Source organism: Cricetulus griseus, chromosome 4 (genome assembly GCF_003668045.3).
Source record: "Cricetulus griseus strain 17A/GY chromosome 4, alternate assembly CriGri-PICRH-1.0, whole genome shotgun sequence".
In the NCBI taxonomy this organism is placed as follows: Eukaryota; Metazoa; Chordata; class Mammalia; order Rodentia; family Cricetidae; genus Cricetulus; species Cricetulus griseus.
The window spans coordinates 191,312,245-191,339,878 of record NC_048597.1 but is presented as its reverse complement, the minus strand read 5'-3'; the positions used below and the strand labels follow the sequence as shown (position 1 = coordinate 191,339,878).

Sequence of the window (27,634 nt, the reverse complement as noted above, 5' to 3'; positions counted from 1 at the left end):
TTTCTTTCTGCTGGAGTTCATCAGTGTGCTTCATGTGAACCCAACATGCTCTAGACATCTCTTGAATCCTTCCCAACAGTCTTGTCCATGAAAGGGAAACTTAGTCTGACCTTCAAACCCATTTGCTTTGTTATCTCACCTGGAAAAATATATTCTCCTTCTCGAGCTGGCCATTGTTAGTAAAGAGCCCCACAACGCAGAGGACTTCCATGAAGTACATGTACACACTACCGCCCTATCTGGACCCCATAAGCTATCCTACCTTCATACTGCCTCTGATTCCCTGATAGCCCTTAGCCCAGCAGTTCTCACCCTATAAGTCATGATCCCTTTGGAATCAAATGAACCTTTCACAGGGGTCTCCTAAGACCATCAGAAAGCACAGAAATTTATATTACAACTTGTAACAGTACCAAAGTTACAGTTATGAAGTAGCAAAAACAATAATTTTATGGTTGGGGGGTCACTACAACATGAGGAACTGTATTAAAGGGTTGAAGCATTAGGAAAGTTTAGAACCAGTACCCTAGCTCAATTATGTTCAATCCTCCCTCTTGCCCTGAGCCCACAGCCTGCTGTCCCTCATCCTCAGAAGCTGAGCCCACAGATCAGTTAACAGCAAAGTTCCTAAAGCAGAATTTGACTCCTCACAGAACAACTCTGTTGCTCTCTCCATGACCCAAGCAAATTGCTCAATGTCATGCATTACTCACTTTTACAGTTTCCTCGTCTATAAAACACGAACAATGATCTCAGGGTCCGCCTCAAAGTGCTAAAGCTTTTAGTGAGGCATCTGCCCAGCAACACTCACTGAAGACTAATTCTCAAACCACTTTGATGACTACCCCCTTTACATCATCACCCCTCCTACCTGTCGAGAAGACTGAAGTCATTTGACCTGTCTCTTCCTACTTCAAAGTGCCTCTGAATCTACCCAAACGCCTCTCTTTCTCTTTTGTTTCAGACAGAACTCAGTCATTTCCAGTTTTTGCTAATATTATTCTTGCCTACTCACTATGATTTTTAACTCCAGTTCCCTTAAGACCTTACCCTGACATTCTCCCTTTCATGGGCTAAAGGTGTTCATCTAATGGTTTCCAGTAGTAGGGAAAGAAATAACATCAATGCTGAACTGACTTTGAAAGTTCTAATTTCATTGGTTCAAGGTAGGATCTAAGATGGGATAATTTTTTAAGCTATCTGGGTGGTTCCCCTATACAGCCAAATTTAAGAAGCATAATTTATTGGTTTTCTGGAAGGATGAGATTTAGGTCATCATATTGTGAACATTTTAAGGGAACTGTTTTCAATCTTCTGTTTTTTTATCAATTATAAAGCTTTACTATTCATGGCACACCACCTTCTCCAGTTTCAAAAGAAAAATAGAACTTCAAAGTCTTCCCAATGCATACAGCATAAATGATATGAAAGAAACTAAGATAACCAGGTCATAACAGGTATCCATATTCCCTGGGTTTTTCCAGTACTATCTCTTGTTGTCAAGAAATGAAAAATAAAAGCAACCTATAGTTCCATCAATAGATGAATAGATGAATAAATGTGGTATATTCACATGACAGAATACTATTCATTTGTACAAAGAAGAAAACCATGACATTTTCAACCACATGGATGAATCTGGAGAACATTATATTACGTGAAACAAGCCATGCACTGAAACACATATGCTTAGTCGTCTGTGTGGAACCCAGAGGCAGACTACAAAGAGGCAGTTATCAGAGCCTGAGACATTTGAGGGGTATGGGGAGATATTGTTCAAGGGAAAGACATAAATTTCCTGTTAGATATGAGGAATATATTTGGGAGACATAATATGTGATAAAGATAAGGATATCCTAGTTCTGAAAACACTAAGGATAGGTCTAAATGGTAACTATGTATTATATGAACATTAGTTACCAATATTTAGTCATTCCACAACATATACCCCCAATACCACATTGCACCTAATGAATACAGCATTAACTATCAGGCTAGAAATCATAACAAAATGTAATATAAAAAATAAAGCTCAAAAATGTCATCTGAACACTTTATGCCAGGCCTCCTTCCTTTCTAGCCTTACATAGGCAGTTTGAGTTCCTGCTAGAGTTGTTGTTTTATGTAGGTCTTCTTATTTAGAAACCACACACCAAAACTTTATAAATCATTTCCTTATTTAGTTGGGTGTCAACCATAAATGTCTCTGTGATGGGCCAAAGCTCTTTCTTGGAAAGTGCATTTTCAGGGAACCTGAAACAAAAGAAAGTAGGAAATGAACAGCAAAATAAAAAGATGCCTTTCTCTTCCTTCCTTCCTTCCTTCCTTCCTTCCTTCCTTCCTTCCTTTTCTTCCTTTCTCTTCTTTCTTTATTATTTATTCTTTTCTCATACCTTACATCAAGACCACAGTTTTCCCCTCTCTCCACTCTTGCTAATCCCTTCCCCCAAGCCTTGTCCATGGCCTCTCCTCTCCCCCAGATCCACTCCACCTCAGTTTCTTTCAAAAAAAGAGCTGGTCTCCCAGGGACATCAACCAAACACAGCATAACAACTTACAATAAGACTAGGCATACACCATTATATCAAAGCTGGACAGGACAACCCAGTAGGAGGAAAAGGGTCCCAAACACAGACAAAAGAGTCAGAGACACTCCCCACTCACACTGTTGGGAGTTCCATAAGAACACCAAGCTATACAATCATATTATATATGCAAAGGATCTACTTCAAACCCATACAGGCTCAATGGTTGTCTCTTCAGTTTCTGTGAGCCCCTATGAGCCCTGCTTGGTTGATTCTGTGGCCCATATTCTCATAGTGTCCTTAGCCCCCTGTCTCCCAAAATCCTTCCTCACCCTCTTCTTTGGGGTTTCCCTGGCTCTACCTAGTGTTTGGCTGTGGGTTTCTGCATATGCTCCTATCAGTTGATTAATGATGCCTCTCTGATGACACAGACACTGATCTATGAGCACAGAAGATTATCATTAGGAATCATTTCATTGACTTTTTGTGTGTGGGGTTCCATCCTGGGTCTCTGGACTGTACTGCCTCTGGTTCCTGGCCACCCAGGCATGGGCTTCCTTTTATGGCATGGGACTGAAGTTGGACCAGTCATTGGTTGGTCACTCCCAAGATGCCTTTCTAAAAGTTCTAATGAACCCTATTATCACTCCACCATCCTCAGAGACCACAGAACTACAGAATACCAGGATTGTCCATGAGGGTAGAGGCTGAGGTGAAGTCTAAGAAGTCTCCTCAAAGGCTTTCCCAAAGAATATTAATAGTTTACCTCGCATTTCCAGAGTGCTTACCCATGAATAATAAGAGTTCTTAGCACCAAAACAACATTCTAGGATAAGAAAAACAGATCCAACAAGTGAGTTTAAAGGAGTGATGGATTTGTGTCTCTTACAGAGGGGTTAAAGCCTACGAAGAGCTAGTCCCAAAAGACATGAGGCTGAGATTGTACACAAGAGGTAGCTGACCTTCATTTCGTATCTCACAAAAGTTGACTCAAAGGTGCTAAAAACTTAAAAGAGCTGAAGTATAAAATTATTGGAAGAAATCAGAGGAGGAGATTCCTTGACCTTGTCTTGGCAAGGATTCTGATTTGGAAGAGGGGCATATCTCAACATTCACTCAGAAAACAGATTGTATCACATCCACTTGAAAAGCAAAAGGAACAAGAGATTAGCCTTTGAACTGAAAGAAAATATTAGCAAACCATATACATGAAAATGGGTAAATATCTAAAATTGTTAAGTAACTTACACAACTCATTAGCAAAAAAATCTAAGACAACATAGCTTAATATCAAAATATAAAAATGCCTGAATGGAAATATTTACAAATTCATTAAAATGACCATCTTAGGAGAGAGCCCAACATCTCAGTGAGATAAAAGCCCACACCACTCACATAACTGCAAAAAAAAAAAAAAAAAAAAAAAAAGCAAGTGCTGGGTGCTGGTGAGGATGTGGAGAAAAGAAACCCTGATGGTAGAAGAGTAAACTGGTACCAGGCATTACAAAAACAGTACAGAGGTCAGGCAATGAGTAAAAGTAGAATTGCTGTAACCCAGTTATCCTTCTGGCTTTCCACCCACACAAAGTTGAAGTGAATACTTCATACAGGTATCTGAACTTACTATGTCTGTTACAGGGTTATTCCCAATAGATTCCCAATAGACAAGGCATGGACACAAGTGAAATGTCCATCCACAGATGAGTGAATAAAGGAATTAATAAGGAAAACATGAAAGATGTGTATCATATTATGTCACAATTTTATGTAAATGCATTCACACACACACACACACACAGAGAGAGAGAGAGAGAGAGAGAGAGAGAGAGAGAGAGAGAGAGCCTTTAAAATGAGACCTTACCATTTACAGCACGAATGAATTTGGGAACATTAAGGATATATGTCAGATGCAGAACATATATGTCAGATATATGAACTCACTTATATTTAATGCTGAATACACAGAAACAGAGTGGAATGGTGGTTTCCATAGTGTGAGGGGGGAGAGAACTGTCAAAACCTACAAAATTGCACTTCTATGGTATGAATTGGTCTAATGCACAATAAGATAATGTAGTTAATAATTTTGTGTTATATAAAACTTTATTTAGGAATAGGTTTCACATATTCTTAGCACAAAGCAAAACATGTATATAACTTGAAAATGGATATTTTCTTTTTCTTGACTATAACAGTCATAGCACTATATATATACATACATATATATAAAACATTTATATTTTGCCTCCTAATCATTTATAGTAGAAAAGAAAATAATAAAGAGCAAGCAGCAAATATGGATAAATCTAAATAATATTAAAATATAAGAGAATAAATAATGCACAGCAATGGCGTTCTTAGAGGGGCACCAGACATAATTAGGTTTGGTGTAAATATACTACATGTCTGTGTTCTCTTACACAGGCACGAGTCTCTTGGCAGTGTCTCTGGGAGAAGAAATACCAGGACACAGATACACAGTTTCAATTGAATAGTGAAAGCCACACTGTTTTCCTAAATCTGTTCCATTTATAAGACCAGCTGCAGTGGCAAGAGCTTTTGTTTTGTTGTTTTGGTTTGGTTTTTGGTTTTTTGTCCCAAATCACTGTCCACATTTGGGCACTGTCCACTGCCTGATTTATTTTAAATTTTAACAAACAAAATGTCTTATTTTATTAAAACAAATGTGATGGGATGAAGCAGTGTAAATGCTACTTCTCTGGGTCTTTAATTTTTCTTTGTTTGGTTACTGATGAAATTCAGCACATCTTCATGGACTGTCTCTGTTGTATGTCCTAGCTCAGAAAGTATCTGCCCATTTTTAAGCTAGGATGTTTGGGTTGTCTATTTAAAAAAAGATTTGTTTATTTTTATTTTATATTTATGACTGTCTTGCCTGCATGTCTATAAGGGTACTCCATGCACAACTGTGGATCCCCCTGGGGTTACAGACCATTGTGAGCCAATATATGGGTTCCAGAAGCTTGAATCTAGGGCCCATGCAGGAGCAGCCATTGCTCTTAAGCACTAAGCCATTTCCCCAGCCCATTTGTCTTTTCTTACTGAAAAATTCCTTTAACCTTCCTTTGTACTTATCTTCCAAATATGACTTCAGTTTGTGGCATTTCTTTCTACTCTCTTAATGAGATATTCTTTCATGAACAAACACAAGAAATCATAAAAAGCCTTTTAATTTGATGTTTGAGGGTGTTGTTTTGTTTGGCATTGTTTTGGTTATAAAGTCCCTATTTCAAAGTCGCAAAATTATCCTCCAATATTATCTTATAAAAGTTGTATAGGGGCTGGAGAGATGGTTCAGTGGTTAAGAGCACTGGCTGCTCTTTCAGAGGATCAGAGTTTAATTTTCATCACTCCCATATGGTGGTTCACACCATCTGTATCTCCAGTCCCAAGGAATCTATACCCTCTTCTCACTTCCACAGGTACCAGGTATGTAAGTGGTTCACAGACATCATGCAGACAAAACACCTATTCAGTTTGTCTTCCACATTTAAGAGACAGGGCTTAGCTGGGCGTTGGTGGCTTTAATCCCAGAATTTGCACTCTGGAGGCAGAGGCAGGTGGATCTCTGTGAGATTGAGACCAGCCTCGTCTACAAGAGCTAGTTCCAAGACAGCCTCCAAAGCCACAGAGAAACCCTGTCTGGAAAAAAAAGAGGGGGAGCTTAATTCTCTCTCTCTCTCTCTCTCTCTCTCTCTCTCTCTCTCTCTCTCTCTCTCTCTCTCTCTCTCTCTCTCTCTGTGTGTGTGTGTGTGTGTGTGTGTGTGTGTGTGTGTGTGTGTGTACACAAGACTGATACAAAGTACAAAATAATTCTTGGTGTTATAATCATTTGTTTTATTTTAGCCTCATACACTGGGAAGTTTCTCCTCTCCTCTTTCTATCTTACCAGCCACCATGTGTCTGCCTAAGCCATCCAAAGCAGGTTATTATCCTGTTCCAAAAACACAGTGCTGTAGCCAGCGCAAACTTCTAACTCATGCATACACATTCTGCAGAGCATTCTTTCCACTTTGCTTTCTCACTTTGAAAGTGTTTAAGCAACTCTTGAGTGTAGCTCTTAAATAGACAGTCCTATGATACCTTCAGATATTGCTTCACTTTCAACATGCAGGTTTTTGAAGTGGTATTCTTATCATCTAATAAAAGCATTTTCCAGAGATGGAGAGATGATTTGGTGACTAGAATCTGTGTTGCTTTTACAGAGGACCTGAGTTTGGTTCCTAGCACTGGTACCAGGTGACTCACAACTACCTATAACTCCAGTTCTGGGGAAGCCAATGCTTTTTCTGGCCTCCTTGGATTCCTACACATATGTGATGCCCACAAATACATCTCACAAAAAGATTCTTAGTATGATTAAAAATATCTTCTTGTGCAATAACAGCAAGAATTTCTACATGTGAAAGAGTATTGCAAGCTCTACCTTAAGTCTTTTTTATAGAAAAGACAGATTTATTGCTAGTTCTCGTTTAGTCTGCTAATTCCATGAAGTTATAACTATTACTTCATCTGCAAATGAGTCCCTTGGGAATTAAGAATAAAATGTGCCTTCCGTCATAATTAGAAGATGGTCTTCATTGGGATATGACTGAATAAATAGTTGATAATAATCCACAAGATTTGGGGTATATTTTTTTCTTTTTAAACACTCATTTTACACACTACAAAGAAATAATTAATGATTTAGCTTCTTAAATTTGTTACATGCTACTGAAAATGGCAATTCCAAGAGGTCTCCCTGCCACACCACTGAATGCAGCCTCTCCCTGGGTGATACGTTCTAAAGGAAGACTGAAGATTTCAACCTGTATGTGCACTGGTCCAAGAACAAAGAGCCCATCAACCAAGCCATAGTAGTCACTTTACATGTCACTTTCACACAGACACAGCAGCCTGGTGAAAGCTTTGATGACAAAAGTGTTTCTTTCTGAACACTCTGATGGTCTGTTCATTTCACTTATTCTTCCCAATTCTGCCTAACCATCAAAGTTTCTGATGGCTTCTCCCACTTAGCACCTACGTTTTTTTCACCTGGGGATGAAAGACCAGGAACAGAGCAAGGATGAACCTGCCTTGAATTGCCTTTAATACTTCTTCTTTGATATCTTTTAAGAAAGTCCAAGCTGGTCACAGCAGTTCAGCAAGAAGCAGCTGATGACATCATGGTAGAACCCTGTATTATGCCTTTCATGTTTTTTTATTCATAAAAAAATCATACCATGTATTTTGATCATGTTTTTCCCTTCTCCAACTCCTCCCAAGTGTTTCTTCTTCTGAAGCTGTCCCATCACAGTACCAGAAATCTTGACAACATACATTTCTCTAAAATAGGGGCTCATGATTTTGGTGTCTTTTCCATCTCCAGTGCCTAAATCAAGAAGTCTGGGAGTTTTTCCAGACAGAATTAATTTGAAGTAATTCCTCACATTAATTGGGTGACACTTAAACACTTAACCACTTTCTAAAAACCCAATAATAGATGCCTTAGACATAAGTAAGATAAAGATATGATACAAAAGAATGATATATATATAGTTGGATAATTAGCTATTCAGACTATCTATCATTTTTAATTGATGTAATTATGAACAAAGACAGTCGAGTGATTTCACAATTTCTCTGTTGCACTCATTGCTCGGTCTCCTTCCTGCTTCATAGAGTCTCTGTTGGCTGAGGCTACTAATAATTGATATTATTTTAAGTGCACGGATGGAACCAGTATTGTCTGTATGAGAAGATATATGGGTGTTTTGGAGACTATCAAAAGTCCAGCTGCTACAAGAAGCCCCGGATTCCTACAGTCAGCTCCTGGGCACTAGGCAGTCAAGTAAAAACATTCACTGGACTAACTGACAATTTTATCATGTCCTAGCCTTAGTTGACCTCTCTGCTTACTTTGTGTCAGTCCCATGACTAAGCCAACTCCTTTCACCACTTTTCAAAGTAAAGCATTTGCAGTTAACAGTAGCTTATAGTGACATCCATTCTTTAGCCTTCCTTACTGGCTCATATGTGAGCAGAAAGTATTTTTTTTAGCTTGTTTATGTATTTGTATGAAAAAAAATGTTATGAACCCTAACATATTACAGCGTTTGCTAAAATACTTGAGTAAATTACTGTTCATTACATGAAGAAATAGCACAATGAGACTATGGGGTTGGTTTTCTTTTCCACTTTTAAGGCAATATTGCCTTCCTTTAGGACACATGTGCCCTTAGTTAAGAGGCAAGGGCATTCCCAGTTACTAGAGCTGTGCTTCAGTGTCCGAGATGAAACCTCGTGTGTGTGCTTGCTTGCGTACGCCTGCGTTATCCAAGGAGGAAGCTAGCCATGTATCTCACCCTCTTACCACCCTCAATGACAAGTGTTTCCAGAGTTATTTAATCCTTTTTCAGGGCTTAGAGGTGTCAGTCAACTTTGAGAACACTCCTTCCCTTCTCAATATGCCCAGCCTTCTCCCCCTACTAAGGAGCTAGAGAGTTCTCATGCAGTTCATTCCACATCTAGTTGTAACACAGAAACATTTCATTCTAGATCTATTGTGACACAGACCTTTCAAACATCTGCTACTTCATTCCCAGGCAGGAATCAGACAAACCACTGTTGAGTTGACCTAGACAAAGTCTCACACCTAGACACAAAAGGAAAACTTCCTTTCTTCCATCTGCCACTTGCTCTGACTTCGGTTCTGTTGCTGCCCACTTATCAATATGGTAGGGTTTCAGGACCTTTGGCTTCACACCTCAGAATTCCCAGCATCTCACTTACAGAACTATTTCTTCTTTCTGTTAAAGTGTAAGGTGGGGAAATGGAGGCTTGAAACATATAGATAAAAAAATCACTGTCTTCTGATGTCCTGACCCCTTTCCTTCTGACACGGCAAGTTAATAGATAAACCTAATTTTACAATAAAGAGAAAGATAATGCAATCCCTCTAGTTCTTTGGAAGAGAGTAGGAATGCTATTGCTGAACAAATGCCAGTTTTAATAGTAAGCAAGGTTGCCATAACACTTTCACAAGTTGCAGAGAGGGAACTAAGGTAGCATCATCCATGCCACGCATCATTGACAATCTGCCGGCATACTGACAACTGTAAACACTTAGTATTCCTTAATTCATTAAAGGAAATAATTGGATGTTTCCTTAACTTCTATCATCCTTCCATTATGTCATTTATTCCAATATATTTTGATACTCAGTCCACCGAGTAGGACCAGCATTGTATAAGGCCATTGGAAAATGGTTGTGGGAGAACAGAGGCCACAGCAGGTTGTAGAAGCCTGCATTCTCTACACACCCATCCAGAAAACATTATTTAAGGTTGAAGCATCTGTCTAATTTGATGACACATATTCAAGTATATTGGACATGGCATGTATTTAAATGCCTTTGCTCTTTGGAAATTCGGTTATGCAATTGAAAATCTACTAATTTAGGAAGATGACCTGGATAAAATGGATTACAAAAAACAAGTCTGGTATTTTTTGGAAAGAGTGAAGCCCCTCACTCTTTTCCGTGACTTTCTTTCTAAAAACTCCCCATTAGTGGTTCAGGCCTGAACTGTCATCAACTTTGTCTCTGTGGAGCTCTGTTCTTCAAATGGAGACTGTGTTCTGTATAAATTCCTGTAAATTTTATCTTGGCTCCCATTAGTTTATTCATTTAGACACTGGTGCTTTTCCCCAAGGAAAGCCTAATGTGTTTACTAAGTGCCAATGGCTGCTGTTTTCATTGCAAGGCCGATTCAAAAGCCACACACACCTACTCCTGTTGTCTGCTGCTACCACTGTATGTGTAAAGCAAGCCTATAGCAGAAGCCTGGGGGAGTGGACAGCTAAAAGCATTTGTCCAGAAAAACAGAGTTTGATAAGAAGAGGCCCACAGGCCTTCATCTTAACTAGTAAACATCCTTGTGCAATTCCATTGGATAGAGTGACTATAGGAAAAACAATACTTCTCAAAACCCCTATGCATTATTGAATACTTTTCAATATATAATCAAGGAAGAAGCTATTCTATAGGCAATGCAGAACCTGAAATGAAAATCTGTCAGCAGTAACTGAAAACCAACATTCTGTAGGAAGGAGGGAAATGAGCTCTTCGATGATAGGGAAATGATATAGGCTATCATGGGCTACAGGTATTGCAGAATATTTGTTTAACTATGCACAGATGTGTTGCATTTTATTAACTACATAAAAATGTGTTGCATTTGTTTAACTGTGTAAAGATGTGTTACTATTTTACCTTGCCTGCCTAAGGACCCTGATTGGCCTAATAGGAAGCTAAATGGTCAATAGCTAGAGAGGAACTATAGGAAGGACTTGCAGACAGGACAGTAAGTAGGGGGAGGAATTTAGGCTTGGAAAAGAAAGAAAAAGAGACAACAGGGGTCAGGCAGTCAGACATGGAGGAAGCAGGAAAGTAGTACATACAGAATGAAAGAAAGGTAAGAAGCCCTGAGGCAAACATAGACGAACAGAAATAGACTAAATTAAGTTAAAAGAGCTAGCTGGACAAGCTTAAGCTAAAGACAAACATCCAAAATTAATAATAAGTCTCCATGTCTTTATTTGGAAGCTGGTTAGCTACCCAAAGAAAATTCTATGTCCAGAGATCTACAAGGATGACCCCAACTAACAATCTAAGCAATAGTGGAGAGGCTACCTTAAATACCCTTTCCCCATAATGAGATTGGTGACTACCTTATATGCCATCCTAGAGCCTTCATCCAGTAGCTGATGGAAGCAGAAGCAGAGACCCACAGCTAAACACTGAGCTGAACTCCTGGAATCCAGTTGTAGAGAGGGAGGAGTGATGAGCAAAGGAGTCAAGACCAGGCTAAAGAAACCCACAGAAACAGCTGACCTGAACAAGGGGGAGCTCATGGAGCCCAGACTGACAGCTAGGAAACCAGGATAGGACTGAACCAGGACTTCTGAATGTGGATATCAAGTTAGGAGGCCTAGGCAGTCTTTGGGGCCTGTGGTAGTGGAACAGTATTTATTCCTAGTGTATGAATGGACTTTGGGAGCCCACTCCACATAGAGGGATACTCTCTCAGCCTAGACACACAGGGGAGGGCCTAGGCCCTGCCCCAAATGACATGACAGACTTTGATGATCCCCATGGAAGGCCTCATCCTCCCTGGGGAGCAGAAGGAGGATGGAATGAGGGGTTGGTGGAGTCATAGGAGGCCGGGATGGAGAGGGGACTGGGATTGATATGTAAAATAAGACTATTTCTAATTTAAATTTTAAAAAATCTAGAGAATAAAAAGAAAATTATAACTACATCCAGGGATACTGGTCAACCTTGAGGCCGCATGGCATTCACATAAATTCTACCTTGGGAAAGATGCCCTTGGTTTCAGGGTTTCCTTTACATTAGAAGGAGATATATTTGTGTAACTCAACCCTAATTCTAAAAAGAAAACAAAAAGTCAAATGCCCTGCAATAAAGTAATGTTTAGATTTATTGACTGTTTCTTTAATTTATCTTTCTACAGATTTACAACCTTACAAGTATGCCATAGCCACATCAGTTTGGAGAATCTGGTCAATGACAGGATAGAGTAGCTCGGGAGATGAAACGCCCTCCACCACTGGATCTTCCATGTCCATCATTTTCCTTAGTCAGCTAGAAATTTTCATGCCCACAGACATATCATTCCCCTTCCTTCCCACCCAAACATTTTTGACCAGTCATTTCATGGGAATCTCCCAGCTCAAGCAGAACCCATCCTTCCATGACAAATCTTAGATCTTCCCTCAGTGAATATCAATATCCAACCCTTAGAAGTGATCCCAGGGGCTGTGTTTTATGACATTTCATCTTTGTATGCTCTAGTCTTCCCTTATCCATTGTTTTGCTTTCTGAGATTCCCAGATTCCTATCAACCAGTCCACTGTGTTCAAACTAGCAAAGTTTTGATTTGAACCTCACTCCATCCTGCTCTGTTCTGCCAAAGAAGTCAAGCATTTGTTCATCAAGAGTATCCGCATGGAATATATATACACAACCCACCCTTCAATCAGTGGCTCGATTCATTACCAAACTGACTTTTGCAGTATTGCAGTGCTCACGCTCAAGTAGCACTTATTTCACTTAATAATGTCCCAGAGTACAAGTGTGGCATTACCGCCAATTCAGACATGGCCAAGAAAGTGCTTCCATTAAGCGACAAACAAAAACACCTTGACCTAAGGAAAGAAAAAAAAGCAATCATGTGGTAAAATTGCTAAGACCTACATACAGTAAGAATAGATCTAAGAAAGAAAGAGAAATTCTTCCTTGTTTTGCTATCACCCTTCAACACAGGGTCACTGTATGTAAGTGATTTATTTTGTGGATTTAAATGTGTAAAATGCAGTGTGTTTAGGGTATGTTTCTATCAAAATTTTCAAGCATCCATTGGTGGTCTTTGAGCCTATCTCCACTGCCCACATATATAAAGGAGATAGCAGAACCTCTGTGAGGTGTCACATTAGCAAACCGAGTACAAACAGTTTAATACACTCATGACAATATTGAGATTTTTAAAAAGCAGAAATCATGGAGAGAGATGAAGAGGTACATGCAGTATTAGAAGGCTCACTTGTGCCAGGCAGTGGTGGTGCACACCTTAATTCCAGTGCTCAGGGGTCAGAGGCTACACAGAGAAAAAAAAACAAGAAGAAAATGTAAAACAAGTAGCCTCACTCATGTAAGACCTGCTTTGCTATGGAAAGTGGCAAAATCAGATATTTTTGGAGAGTATACATAGAAACAGTACAAGTTAGGACTATACATCAAAAAATGAGTTAGCAGTTGGAGATAACACAGTATCAAGAAAGTGGATTAATATCAGGAAGAATAATTGCGTGTTCATTTGCATAGAAGAAACAGCAAAAGCAGACTCAGGATAGAAGATTGCAATGCTGTCCTACCTTTCTATTGTTCTCAGTAAAATGTAATGAAAGTCAACAACTGAGAAGTAACAACAGCAAGAAGGTACATGTAGCTGAGGGGGCTAAAATGAGTGTAGGTCTCAATGGTGACATATATCTGTGATCTCAGTGTTCCAGAGGCTGAGGCAGGATGATGACAAATTCTAGAATTTGTCGAACTTATGCTGTCTGGGGCTTTGGGGAGGGAGGAGACACTGACTAGAGCAGGGAAAGCAGAAAAGCTGGCTTAGTTTTATTTAGGATTACAAATCTATAGCAAATGCCAGCTTTCTCCTAGACACATTCAGGACCAGTTGTCACCCAAGGCAACACTAATACCCTTCATCATTGATACCCACATTTTTAATCAGTTCCATTAATTATTTATCTGTCTTTAGGTGCTTGCCATTGTTTGCAAATTCTGCCTTTACTAAAACATATTTCATACATAAGACATCTCCTTTCTGTTCTTTTGGATTGAATTTCAAAAGAGATTTTTTTCATTTTTCTTTTTAATGACTATATTATGCTTAATGATATATCTGGGTTCTGATACTAGACACTGAAGAGAGGACATAAATTCTTCCTATTGCATTTTATGACTGTTCCCCAAACCTAAGCAGAGAGGTTTCTCTCTGGTGTTTGTTCTATAATTTTATAAAATGCAGCTCTGTATTATTACTAAATGTGCAATATATAGAATTTAGGGTTTTATATTCACTGGTCTAGGACAAGAAGTCTTTGTAGGGCTGTTTGCTTGCTCGATTTTTCTTAGGATCACATTGCCCTTTCTTTTCTTTGTAACTGCAAACATCATTTGAAGATAAGTGCAGATGTCAGTTACGTCATCACTGTACAGGCTAGACTCTCACTTTGTGATCATTGTAGAGAAATATTTTCTGCCTCAAAATAATATCACTGTACAGGCTAGACTCTCATTTCATGATCATCTTAGGGAAATATTTTCTTCCTCAAAATAGTATCCATGGGACTGCAGACTCAGTAGTTAGAAGTACTTATTGTTCTTGCAGCAGATCTAAGTTTGGTTCCCAGGATCCACATGACGGCTTCCAACTGTCCTTCACTCCAGTTCAAGGCAATCTGGTACCCTTATCTGTGGGAACCAGGCACACACAGAGTGCACAGATATACATACAGGCTAAACACTTGTTCACATGAAATTAAAATAATAAGTAAATATTTTAGAACTACAATAATAATAATTCCCACTCTTCTGGAGTTAAGGATGTAGCATGAACAAGGGTTTGATACACAGCACTTTATAAAAACTAGGTGCCATGGCACACACCTGTCATTGTACTCAGGAGGCAAAGGCAGGAGGATCAGAATTTGAAGGCCATCCTCAAATACATAGGAAGTTGGAGACCAGCCCCGACTAGAAACCTTGTATCAAAATATATTTTCCAGCCATTTATTAAATATGCTACCTTTCTTAGTGTTCATGTATCAACTGATTCTCATTAAGCTTTTACCTATTTTTCTAAATACTTTCATGAACCAAAAATATCAAAGTTATGAAATTGCACCCCAAAAAAATCTTAATAAGCTCAATAGCCACGTTATCATTTACAAGACAATGAAGAGTGTCTTCCTACATACCTAGTTGCCTCACCAGGAGCAACTTCATTAGCCCTTATGGTATCACTTCGGTTTTTGTTTAGTTTTGTTTTGTTTTGTTCTGTTTCTGTTTTGACTTCACTGAAATATGCAACATTCATGTTTCAGTTCCTTTTATCCTTTCTTTTGAAATCCTTAGAAAGGGAATAAGCAGGTTGTATCAGTGTGGCCTGCCCAACAAATATCCTTGGACTGCAGCCAAAATTCCTTACTATCAGAGATTTTGCATAGCACTGATTGGAGAAGAAACACAAATAAAGATTGTGACTCAAACATTAGCTATAATGTTAACATAGAGAAGACCCCTATGGCTGGTTATAAGCCAAAAAGGCTTAAAACTGGGGTGTCAATGATCATGGGAAATAAGAAACCAGACAGATGGAGACTGCTTAGCTTTTCCCCAGTACTGATTGATCACCTTCCACTTTGCCATGCCACTGGTTTGACTCAGGCTGACTCCACTAAGCAGGCTCAGAAATACTGGGCCAGTCCAGGTAATGCCAGCCCCCATATGATTGCTCATCAACAGCCAATAACATATCCCTTGACTACAAGTCTTGATCCAGAAACACTGCCTAACTCCGACTGCTTAAGAGAAAAGCTAATCTTCAGCAGGAACAAGAGTGTTGCTCCAGTTGCTGCTAGCAACCATCAGAGGAACTGATGGGACCCTGCCTGTGGGAAAGTTCATAAAGTGAGCTCAGAATTCAGAAAACAGAAAGTTCCAGCCTGCACTCCATTTCCACTGGGCATATTGTTAAAATCCTGATTGAGCAAGCCAGTTAGATAAGATTACCCTCACCCCAGATGGGAGAACTCTTGTAGATGCTGGAAGAGTTGAAGTTGGAATTGCCTGGGGGGTTTATTACAGCAGTGTGCTTCCCATGGATTGCAAACTGATTCTAACCTGTGGTTACAAGAGCCATTCAGTCCTTACACCCCTTCTTTCCTGAGGAGCCTCTCCTAGCAACCACCAACCAAGACCACAAAAGCTCTGGGAGACATCTCAATGTGACATCGAATACACCCAGACTCTTTTCACCCAAGCCATGAAGGAACTCTTACACTCTGTAACATTTGAACTACTCTTCACTGATCTGCTTGGACTTCTGATTGATCTTATCTGTAACCCCTCAGTTTAGGAGTCTTCCCTCTTTAACACAAATGTGTCTCTGTAAAGACAACACATGCTGAGCCCTGAGATACAACTTTTTAAAAAGTAAAATGTATTTCACAAATTAAACATTTTAATGAATGCTGCCAAATATACACTCTTTGCTCCCCCCAAAGAGTCATATTCACTCTACCTGTCAATCCCATTTCCTTGCCCCTAGTATTCTTGGCCACAGCTTAAACGAAGAGAGTTCCTCAGGACTAGAACTGTATGGTGTGTTCTTTTGGTGGTGTACCTCAATTATTTTGGCTGACGATTTACATTTTTTAGTAGTTCCTTCATCATAATCCTAACTTGCTTTCCATTGTATGAGTGCATCAAAATTTGCCTCTTTCATCAGTTGAGGGACACATGAAATGAGCCCAATATTACTGATATTGTAAATAAATAAATAAATAAAGTGTCTATGGGCATTCAAGTGAAAACCTTAATGTGAACCCTTTCCAAAAAGGAGTCGAACCATACTTCCTTAACAGGTAAAGCAGACTGAAAGGAAAGATGGGATGGGATGGAGGAGAGAAGACACTGTTACCCTTGGGTCTCAGAACCCTCCTGAATGATCAACTGAGAAAAATTATATGAACCATCTAAGTAGAAAAGGCTTTGTGAAATAACACAAGCTAAAAGACAAGTCCAAATTTAAAGTAAAAATATCCGGGTAACGAAAGCTGTGGTGAGGGGTCCAGATGCACAGCAGCCGTCATCACAATGAGTTTCCTCTGCAAGTGTGTGCTCTGCCATACGCCCCGCTCCATCCTTCAATCACCACCCCCAGCCGCTGCCACTCATAAAATACCAAGCTTCCTGTGTGAATGCTATCAAAGACTACCCATGCCCCCAAGATAGTCTCAGCCAGGCTGCTACCTTCTGAACCCTGACCTCCAGAAATCCTAGGGCTGCCAATTAAAGGCAGAAGGCTTTGCTGTTGTGGTTTTTCTCTGAGGTTTTTAGAAGCACTCCACTTCCTCATCAGGACTACACTGCTGGTACCACAGTGCTTTACCATTCTCCACTTTGATGACAGCATCCCTTGAGAGGCTTGAGTGCGGAGTAGGAAGTGAGTTTCAGAGCAATATATAGGAAGTGGTTTCGATATTTGGCCATCCCGAAAGGCAAGGTGATTTGAGATGTTGGTATTAAAAACACATTTATACTTGACCAGCTCATTATACTATTCTCTTATTTCTGGAAATGCCTTGTCATTGAGGTATGAAGTTGTCAGCTGTACCAAAAATAGAAATGCCATAAACCAGAGGGCTTCTGTTTATTTCATTCATCTATCCACATATGGAGCGTGTACACTTGAGTGTATTTATTCACTGTGAAATCCATTTTTTCTCTTACAGATACCTCCATTAAAATATACAGTTCTGAAACTAAAAACATAGACAAAGTTCCAGGAATCGAAATAATTGAAAGTACGACAAAAGTGCACAAAGTGTCAAGTATGAGACGAATATTCGATTTGGCAAAACTTCGAACCAAAAGATCAGCACTTTTCCCAGCTGTTAACATCTGTCCACAGGAATCCTTGAGACAGATTTTAGCGAGTCTTCAAGATTATTATAGACTGAGAGGTAAGGACAGCAATGGTAGCCATCAGCCCTTCATTCTCTTTATCCTCTCTCTCCTACTCACCCACAGATTGTCTTTATCCCTAAACAATGCAAAGTGTCCCGTTCCTCCATGAGCATTGTAGACAACAGCCCACCAACCTGCAAAATGGTGGTGTTTCTGGGCTCTTATGATTTAAAATAATTTGTTATGCTACATGGAACCCTTGGGGCCCTGGAAAAATCATCCAAAAAAATAAGCCTTGTATAGAGGATTTAATTGTTTCTTCTTTCTGAAGTCCATTCTTGAATTTTCACATTCTTATGAAGTAAAAAGCCCAGGACAGGTACAAGGTCAGGAACCTGAGCAAGGTGACTTATGACTTAGGATTTCTTTTTCCTTCTTCAAAAGTGACATTACAGCCCATATCCTTTGTCTTTCAATAATAGGTTTGTTTATTTATTGCTGATCCAGGAGGGAAAAAGAAGCTTGAAAAGTTTAGAAACCTGGAGGCAGGGAGACAGAGAAGACACAAATTACAAATGGCTTCCACAGTGTGCAGGGTGCTACTGCACCTTCAGGCTGAGTCACGGTGTAATTTATACCAAGACAACATAGCAGGGTGCCTTGCAATTCCTAAAAATTACTAAGGAATTAAATCAACCACAACTGCCAGCAATTGTCCTGCTTATTTCATTTACTTAATATGGATTAAGAATTCACATAGCCTCAATGTAAGGGGAGGAACTTGGTCCTACCTCAATTTGATGAGCCATGCTTTATGCAAGCTCATGGGAGGCCTGTCCCTTTCTGAATGGAGATGAAGGAGGAGTATAGGGAGGGAGTGGGTAGATAGGAAAGGGGATGGGATGGGATGGGAGGGAAAGAAAGAGGGGAACTGGTTGGTATGCAAAATAAATGATAAAATATTATGTAAGTTTAAAAAAAAAAGAACCCACGTGGTGTGATTATTTGAAAGAAAATGGCCCCAAAAGGGAATGGCACTATTAGGAGGTATAGTCTTGTGGAGTAGGTGAAGTCTTGTTGGAGGAAGTGTGTGTCACTGTGGAGGCAGGCTTTGAGGTCTCATATGTGCTCAAGATACCACCCAGTGTCTCAGACCACTTCCTGTTGCCTTCTGATCAAGATGTAGCCAGCACCATGTCTGCCTGCATGCTGCCATGATAATAATGGACTGAACTTTGAAAAATTTAAGCCACCACAATTAACTGTTTTTCCTTTATAAGAGTTGCCATGGTCACAGTGCCTCTTCACAGCAATAGAAACCCTGACAAAGACACATGGTTTCTCCTTTAAAATAAAACATTGTATTTGTAGTTGGTATTCTGTCCTCTAAGTAGCTACAAAGGGTGCGATGTATAATATCTCTCTGGGCAAAGTTCCTCTTGTAAGTTGAAGTTGAGTGGACTGGCATTTCCTACTCTTACAACACCAGGTGTTGTTAGTTTTCATGCCAAAATGTGTATCTTTCTGTTCTGTTAAAAGCTGGGTTACAGGAGCAACTGGTTCAGTTCTAGCCTGTGATGGAGTGGGCCTTGTGACTTCCATGTCTACACCCACCTGTAGTGGGCACTGGGACTCAATTCATCTTAAGAGTTCCTATTGGGTTTCCACTGAGGGTTTCAAAAACATCGAGCCTTCTGTTCCTATGTGTCTAATTGTATGTGAAGGTAAAAGGTATCTGCTTTCTGACACAAGTCTTAGCCATGAGAAAATGGAAATAACTGTATCACACTCAAAAAAAAAAAAAAAAAGATCTAATCATAGACACTTCCATCCTAGCACATTCTCTCCACAGAAGTTTTAAAGTAAAATGCCTGCTGAGGGATATGGGAAGCAAGCATCCCATTCATCAGCAATGTAAGGAAAAGACAGTGATGTGTAAATTATTTATGCTGGTAGTGCCTACACATTGATCAGATAACAATGCCAACAAGTTCTATGAAGTTTGCTAATGAACAGAAGCACACACACACACACACACACACACACACACACACACACACACAACCACAATTACTGTTTACACTTTTCATGTATAATCTAATTCTTTGCAACACTGACGTATATAACTCACCAAAGGTATTTGTGGAATACACTATTGCTATGACCAGATTTTGAGCTCTGAATTTTAATGTGTAGCTCTTTATTGTTGATTAGGTTTGGCTCTTTCATTCTTGTTCCCCTGAACAAAACAAAACACTGTTTTTCTCCCCACGGCGAATGACAGTCCATTATCTTTATGGCTGCCTCTGGGTGATATGAAATTTTACTATTCATCAGTGTGTGTTTCTTAAGTCTAAAAAATTGGTTCACAAAGAAACAAGAAATAAGGGCTAGCCACAAAGCTGTGTTCCTTTGATGGAGTGACCCACTTACTGCTCTCATCACTGCCATTACAAAATGATCTGCTGACATCTTCCAACAGACTCGGGGGAGAAAGCTCCCCATTCTGACATCAAATAGAAATAGTGAACTTCCTCCGCCCTCTGATGCTTAAAGCACCACAAACGAAATATATAGAGCTTTGTGTGGAAGCTTTAAGATGCTGTCCCAAAGCACAAATGCAAACAAGGAGAGTTTGTTTCTGGCAGTCTCAAGTGAAGCTCCCTCAAAGATGCCTACCCTCATATTCCCCACCATGCTGTAGCCCAAGGCTCTCCTTCTCTTTACACTCTTCGCTCTTTCTCAGTCCCAATATCAAGTCACATTTGGGGCTTTTGAAATAGCTCAGCAGGCAAAAGGAATTGCCACTAAGCCTGAGGATGTGATTTGCATCTCTAGAACCCACATGACAGAAGGAAAGAACAGACCTGATTGCTACAATTTGTCCTCTGACCTCCACACAGGTACACACACACACACACACACACACACACAAACACACACACACACACACACACACACACACACACACACACACACACACACTTCTCAAAAAGAAAACCCATTGGTTCTAGTTTTGACTAGATGCTTTTCTTGTTGCAGTGATAAAATTCCCAACTTAAGAAAGGAAGGGTCTTGGAAGACCCAGTCCATCCCTGCAGGGAAGATACTGCAGCAGGAGCAGAAGGTGCCTGATCACATTGCTCTCCCATTGGGAAAGAAGAGAAAATAGCGCTCTCTGCTCCCTTTCTCCTTTACATAGCCTAAGACCTGAGCCAATGAAATGGTGCTGCCCACATTTAGGGAGTCTCCCACCTCAGTCAAGTTTAGAAAACCTCACAGACATGCCTACAGGTGTGTTGCCATGGTGATTCTGAATCCTGTCGAGTAGATAATCATGATTAAACATCACGTTCATCCTTAATATGATGGTCCCTACAAACTGCAGTGCCCCTGGCAGATAAATCTTTAACTTCTTTGTGCTTCAAGAATAAACTGTTCTCTTCTAGGTGTCTTTAAGAAAAGCTGGTACTGATGTCTATGGGGAAAGTCCAACAAGGGAAGGGGGAGAAAAAGAATGTCACAGACTCCATAAACAAAATATAGCTTCAGTCTCCCTGTATGACAGGGCACTACCTGCAGAGATCTGTCTTGGTATGTCCTCAGGCTACAGAGCACTCAGAAAAACAAACACACACACATGCATATAAACATAGAATGCACATACACATACAAGTCTAAGAAGCCTGCAAGTTTGAGTTTAGAATAGCTGGTAAGAAAAACTCAGAATAGTTTACGCCTTTAGTTAGTCCAAGCCTTAAAATGGACTGAAAGAAAACAAAAACCAATGTGTCCAAAAGCAACATGCCCAAGGTAGTACCTATCTGGCAATGAGAAGGGACTATTGAATTATGGCCTCCCTGATATTTATGGGTATTGTCCATGAAAAGTACCAATACTAAGCCTCAAAGACAGTGACCATTTCTTTTATGTGTTGTTGTTATCTCTGAGGGCAATTCGGTGGAGGTTGAACTGAACTAGCACGTACACTGGGAGGAAAGGCAACAGCAAAAAGACATATCCCTAAAGACAGATGAAACTTGAGGGCTAGGTCAACAAGGGCAGTCAGTTTGCTCAGACTGGACCTACATTGGGGTTTGGACAAATCTGCAAATTTCCAAGTCCATGTCCTTTTTGAGTGGTGAGGAGATGGAGTCCGTGTGCTCCATGCTGCAACTGTTAGGACCGGCACTCTGATCTTTGTGGGCAGTAGAGAGGTCGCATTGCAAAGCACACTTTGTATGTGGGGCTTTCCTGTGGCTTCACTCAATGTGAGAGACAGGGTGTGTAAGTAGTAGGACTGCTACCTTACGACCTCGGAGTTACCAGGAAGAGATCGGTTCCCCTGACGATTCTGGTCAGGGGTTACTGGCTGCTGGCCTGGGATTTCATTGATCTGACATCCCCTGTGCTTTCTAAAACAGAAAGGGTAGAGAAACTCAAGCACGGCGTGGGTGGTGCGGTGGGACATAATACACAGGAGTAATATCCCAAATTGATTTTTCCTCATCTTCCTTTAATTCCTCCCACAACCATTTTTCTTTAGAAAGTCAAATGATGTCAACTTCTCCCCAAAAAGTTCCAATTCCTTCTCAATTCCCAAAATTCCTAAGCTCCCAATACCTCAAACAAAAGTAAATAATAAATAAATAAATAAAGATATTACTGACAGCGGAAGTCTGCTAGCATATCTTATTAACCTCCTACATTAACTTTTCTTCTATGTAACCCTTGACATCTAAAGTTTTAAATAATTAATAAGGTTTTGCTTTCAGTGAGCCATAAATATTGATATTTAAGATAAGAGATCATTCTGCGGTCCAGTGGTTTCTGCCATGCCCTCTGATTGCCGAGCCATTGAGTTCTTTTAACAAACAGATTAACAAGCTGTTCTTGAGAGCCGGGTGAGGGTCACGCTGGGGATGTGGCACAGTGGTTAAGTACTTTTCTGGCATTGGTGAGCTCTGGGTTCAATTACCAGCATTAGGGCTGGAGTGGGGGGAGAGGCATGAAAGCTGAACAGTGACACCAGGTTTCTAGAAAAACAAAAATCTGAATTAGGTAGTAGTATACAGTGGCAGAGCCTGCCAAGCATGGCCAATGCCCTCAATTCAAGGAGTAGAAAATGCCACAACTCCCGCAGCACACACCCACATTTCCTTTGCCTGTCTCTCTGGGTCTCATTTCTATATAATCTATGCTTATACTTTGATAACATCCCTCCCCTCCCTGTTACAAGCCTCCACGTGAACCTGAGGACCATCCAGCCATACCTTGTGTCCCATTGCCTTCCCCGTAGCACACAATGGTTTAGGTGATTAAATTTCCACAGTCTGTTATCATAATTTCTTCCCTGGCATTGTGATAAGAAACACCAAATAAAGGCAATTTAAAGGATGCATTGGTTTTTGTTTCTGTTTTTTTGTTTTGTTTTGTTTTGTTTGTTTGTCTATGTGATATAAGCTAGGGTCATCTGGGAAGAGAGAACCTAAGAAAAGCTTCTGTCAGACTGGTGTGTAGGCAAGTCTGTGGGGCATTTTCCTGAGTGATGATTGATGTGGAAGGGCCCAGCACACTGTGGGCAGTGCCTCTCTTGAGCATGTGGTTCTAGGTTATATAGGAATGTACAATGAGCAAGTCATGTGAGGAAAGCACTCCTCTATGGCCTCGGTTCAATTTCTGCTTCTAGGTTCCTGCCCAGATTGAATTCCCACCTCAGCTTTCATCAATGATGGGCTGGGAACAGGATGTATGGGCCAAAAAAAAAAAAACCTTTCCTTCCTAAGTTTCTTTTTTTTTTTTTTTTTTTCTTTTCTTTTCTTTCTTTTTTTTTATTAAATTATTAATATTTTCACATATACTTTCCCTCTCCCTCTCCCTCCCCCCACCCCATTCCTTCTCCCCCACCTCCAACCTACCCCCCACCCCATCCACCCACCATTCCCCAGGCAGGGTAGGGCCCCCAACCAGGGTTCCACCAAGTCTACCAAATCTTCCTGTGCTGGGCCTAGGCCCCTCCCCATGTGTTCAGAGACAGAGCGAATCCCTTCAAGTGGGATGGGCTCTCGAAGTCCCTCCCACCCACCAGGGCAAAACGCCAGTCCACCTCCCTCTGGAGTCATTCATGATTTCTAGTTTCCTTGGGGTAGAGGATTATAGGCTGGTAAACCTTTGCTCTATGTCTAAAAATCCCAGGAGTGCAGGGGCCTCCCCATTGGCATCCATGATCAGGGGGCTGGATTAGTCCTGTACTGTCCTCCCAAAGAGCATCTGGGGTCGATATGCTTTCCCTTTTTCAGGCCAACTGTTTCTGTGGGTTTCTCCAACCAGGTACAGACCCCTTCGTTCTTCATTCCTCCCTCTCTTCAACTGAGTTCCAGATTTCAGCTCAGTGTATTTCTGTGGATGTCTGTCTCTGCTCTCATCAGCCACTGGATGAGGACTCTAGAATAGCATAGAGAGTATTCATCAATCTCATTCTAGGGGAAGGGTTTCTAGGCCAACTTCTCCTCCACTGCCCAGATTGTCAGATCGTGTCATCCTTATAGGTCTCTGAAGATCTACCTAGTTCCAGATCTCTTCTCGGACCTATAGTGACTCCCTCTGATATGGTATCTCTCATCCTGCTCTCTCTCCTCTATTCTTCCCCCAACTCAATATATCTGCTCCTCCATTTCTTCTCCTCTACTCTTCATCTTGTGCTCTTATTGTGGCAGCACCCACTTCCCTACCCTCATGCTCTCAATTAGCTCGGGAGTTCATGCCATTTCCCATTCCTGGGGTCCATTTATCCCTTAGAGTCATTCATGATTTCTAGTTTCCTTGGGGTAGAGGATTATAGGCTGGTAAACCTTTGCTCTATGTCTAAAAATCATATATGAGTGAGTACATACCATGTTTGTCTTTTTGTGATTGGGTTACCTCACTCAGGATGGTTTCTTCTAGTTCCATCCATTTGCCTGCGAATTTCAAGATTCCATTGCTTTTTTCTGCTGAGTAGTACTCCATTGTATAAATGTACCACATTTTCTCTTTCCATTCTTCAGTTGAGGGGCATCTAGGTTGTTTCCAGGTTCTGGCTATTACAAACAATGCTGCTATGAACATGGTTGAACATATGTCCTTGTTGTATGGACAAGCAGTATTTGGGTATATACCCAAGAGAGGAATGGCTGGATCTTGAGGTAGATTGATTCCCATTTTTCTGAGCAACCGCCATACTGATTTCCAAAGTGGTCTTACAAGTTCACACTCCCACCAGCAATGGAGGAGTGTTCCTTCTTCTCCACAACCTCTCCAGCATAGGTTGTCATTGGTATTTTTGATTTTAGCCATTCTGACAGGTGTGAGGTGGTATCTCAGAGTTGTTTTGAGTTGCATTTCTCTGATGGCCAAGGATTTTGAGCACTTTCTTAAGTGTCTTTCAGCCATTTCAGATTCCTCTGTTGAAAAATCTCTGTTTAGTTCTGCACCCCACTTTTTAATTTCATTGTATGGTGATTTGGTGGCTAGCTTCTTGAGCTCCTTGTATATTTTGGAAATCAGTCCTGGTCTTTATCACAGCAATGGAAAAAAAGCTAGGGCAAGGGATGAAGAGTTTATTTGGCTAAATTCCAAGTTATAGTTCATTGTGGCAGAGACTTGAGAAGGATGATGGCAGAGAAGAGCAAAGAACTGATGAGTACATGTTAATGTTATACTCAGTTTCTCCATTTTTTCCTGGATCCCATTCACTGAATGCCCTCATCCATGGGGTGGGGGTTCCTACATCAATTGTGCAATCAAGATAACCCCCCACAGATATGCCCATAGGTCAACATAATATAGACAAGACAATCCCTTCTTGGTACTCTCTGATTCTAGATTGATAAATCACACTATCACAGCTGTAAATTAGTGTGTTAGCATTAGCCTGAAAACACTTTCTGTATTATGAGACTGTGTGCTTGGGGGAAAAGGCTTTTTTCCATTTTATACCCCTAACTGCTGTGTGTTATAGTGTGTCAAGAAATAGTGTGGGAAGCATATCGGATCTTTCTGGATCGCATTCCAGACACAGAGGAATATCAAGACTGGGTCAGCATCTGCCAGAAGGAGACCTTCTGCCTCTTTGACATTGGGAAAAACTTCAGCAACTCCCAGGAGCACCTGGATCTTCTTCAGCAGGTGAGCCTGCACAATGCCCCAGCAGTAGCTAGGACTCCAGTCCCCCTGCCCCTTTGAAATGGTTTCCAAGACATGAGGGTTACTTGACAAAATATTTAGAGACAGCTAATAAGACAGACAGGAATTTTATTCCTGAAAAATAATATTGTACAGGCAGGTTGAAATGTAGCTGAAGTCAGAGGGAATGAAAATAGACTCTAGCTCTTCAGTTGGCATTATCTCTGGGTAAAATTACTTTTTATCTTTTTTTTTTCAGAGAATAAAACAGAGAAGCTTCCCTGGGAGGTAAGTACCCAAAATAGAATGCTGGGTGCTCTTGACTTTCAAAAGATCATATAATGGAGTGTACCTTGATGATTTGTCAGCCACCAAGATCTGTTTAAGTTATTGAGGCAGACAATGTATGCATATATTGCACTGAAGATAAATGAGCACAGGGAAGGAAAGGGGACAGACCTGACAGACTGAGATAGATGCTTGAAAGGAAATGGGATGCCTCCTGTGTGATATGCATCTAATATGTGTTTTCACCTAAAGAGTCTAGATCAATTAAAAGTTTAATTTTTAGGACTTACAGCAAACTATTAGTTACATCAGGAAAATACGTAACATGATCAGAGAGCAACCTGAATTTTGAACTCTCATTTGGTATTCTGTAAAGTGTTAGCATTTCTCAAACTAAATTACTGAAGCACTGAGCTATATCCTCAACAAGAGTTGAATATCAAATAAGAAAATTTAGTTACACAGTGGTGGGGGAGGGAGAGAGAGAGAAAGAGAGAGCATTAGCTAAAATGATTAAAGAAGAGAGATGCTGTTGCCAAACTCAAACTCACAAATCACACACAGTTGATGACATGCTGAAATCATACATATTTAGACATATGAGTTACAGGAAATACTTCAAAATGCCTTTCACATTTTTTGCTGCGTTTCTTGTCTCTTTTCCACCAACCTGTTCCATAGCTCAGTCAGTTTACTGAGGGGGGTGTCATCTGATCTCCCCCAATAGATATCCCACTGTTATTTTTCCTCTTTGACAAAACTACTTCTAGATTAATAAATCTTGAATATTTCTTTTGTATGTTGAGTCCTGTCTGATGCCACTCAAAATGTTCCCTCATTGTCCCCCATTGTCGTCTGAACATCCCACTCCCTGTCTCTCCACCCCACATCTGTGCACAGGAAGCCACTCGTTAAGAAGGGCATCAATGGCATCTCTTGGCCTCTGGCTTCTGGGTAGGACCAGCCACTGGAGAGAGCAAAATAGGGTCATTGAGTCTCTAAATGCTGTCACTTTCCTGCTTTCCCGTGAAAGTACAAACTCCTCCTCAGCAGCAGGACCCATGTGATACTCTACACCTGGTGTATGAGACAGCGGTGCTGCTGTCTCCTGCTTTAGTAATCAAGTAGTGTGCTGAGCTACCCTCACTCGATTCAACAAGCTATTGCCAGGAGTGACAGCATGACCTGGGAAATGCTTAGGCCTACACTACGGACTTTGTTCACAAGACACTGAAATATTCTCTGCTGATTTAAATATTGGTCGATAGTTTACTGACTCCTACTTTCCAAAAAGAAAACAAAAAAGCCTTAGAGCTAAGAAGAAGAGGCCACCCACATGAAAAGATATCACAAAATATTTTAATTCTTGATA

The 27,634-nt window shown here is 40.5% G+C and overlaps 1 protein-coding gene across 1 annotated transcript in view; it reads left to right on the top strand.

Annotated features, from left to right (window-relative positions):
* The first annotated feature begins 17,641 nt into the window (after window positions 1-17,641).
* The window catches only part of Impg1 (interphotoreceptor matrix proteoglycan 1), a 100,735-nt gene continuing 90,742 nt past the window's right edge, over window positions 17,642-27,634 (top strand). Inside the window, exons 1-3 of the mRNA XM_027411394.2 lie at window positions 17,642-17,867; window positions 25,811-25,977; window positions 26,234-26,262. Coding sequence (XP_027267195.1) covers window positions 17,738-17,867; window positions 25,811-25,977; window positions 26,234-26,262 — 326 coding nt within the window. The 5' untranslated portion in view covers window positions 17,642-17,737. The remainder of the gene's footprint in view (window positions 17,868-25,810; window positions 25,978-26,233; window positions 26,263-27,634) is intronic.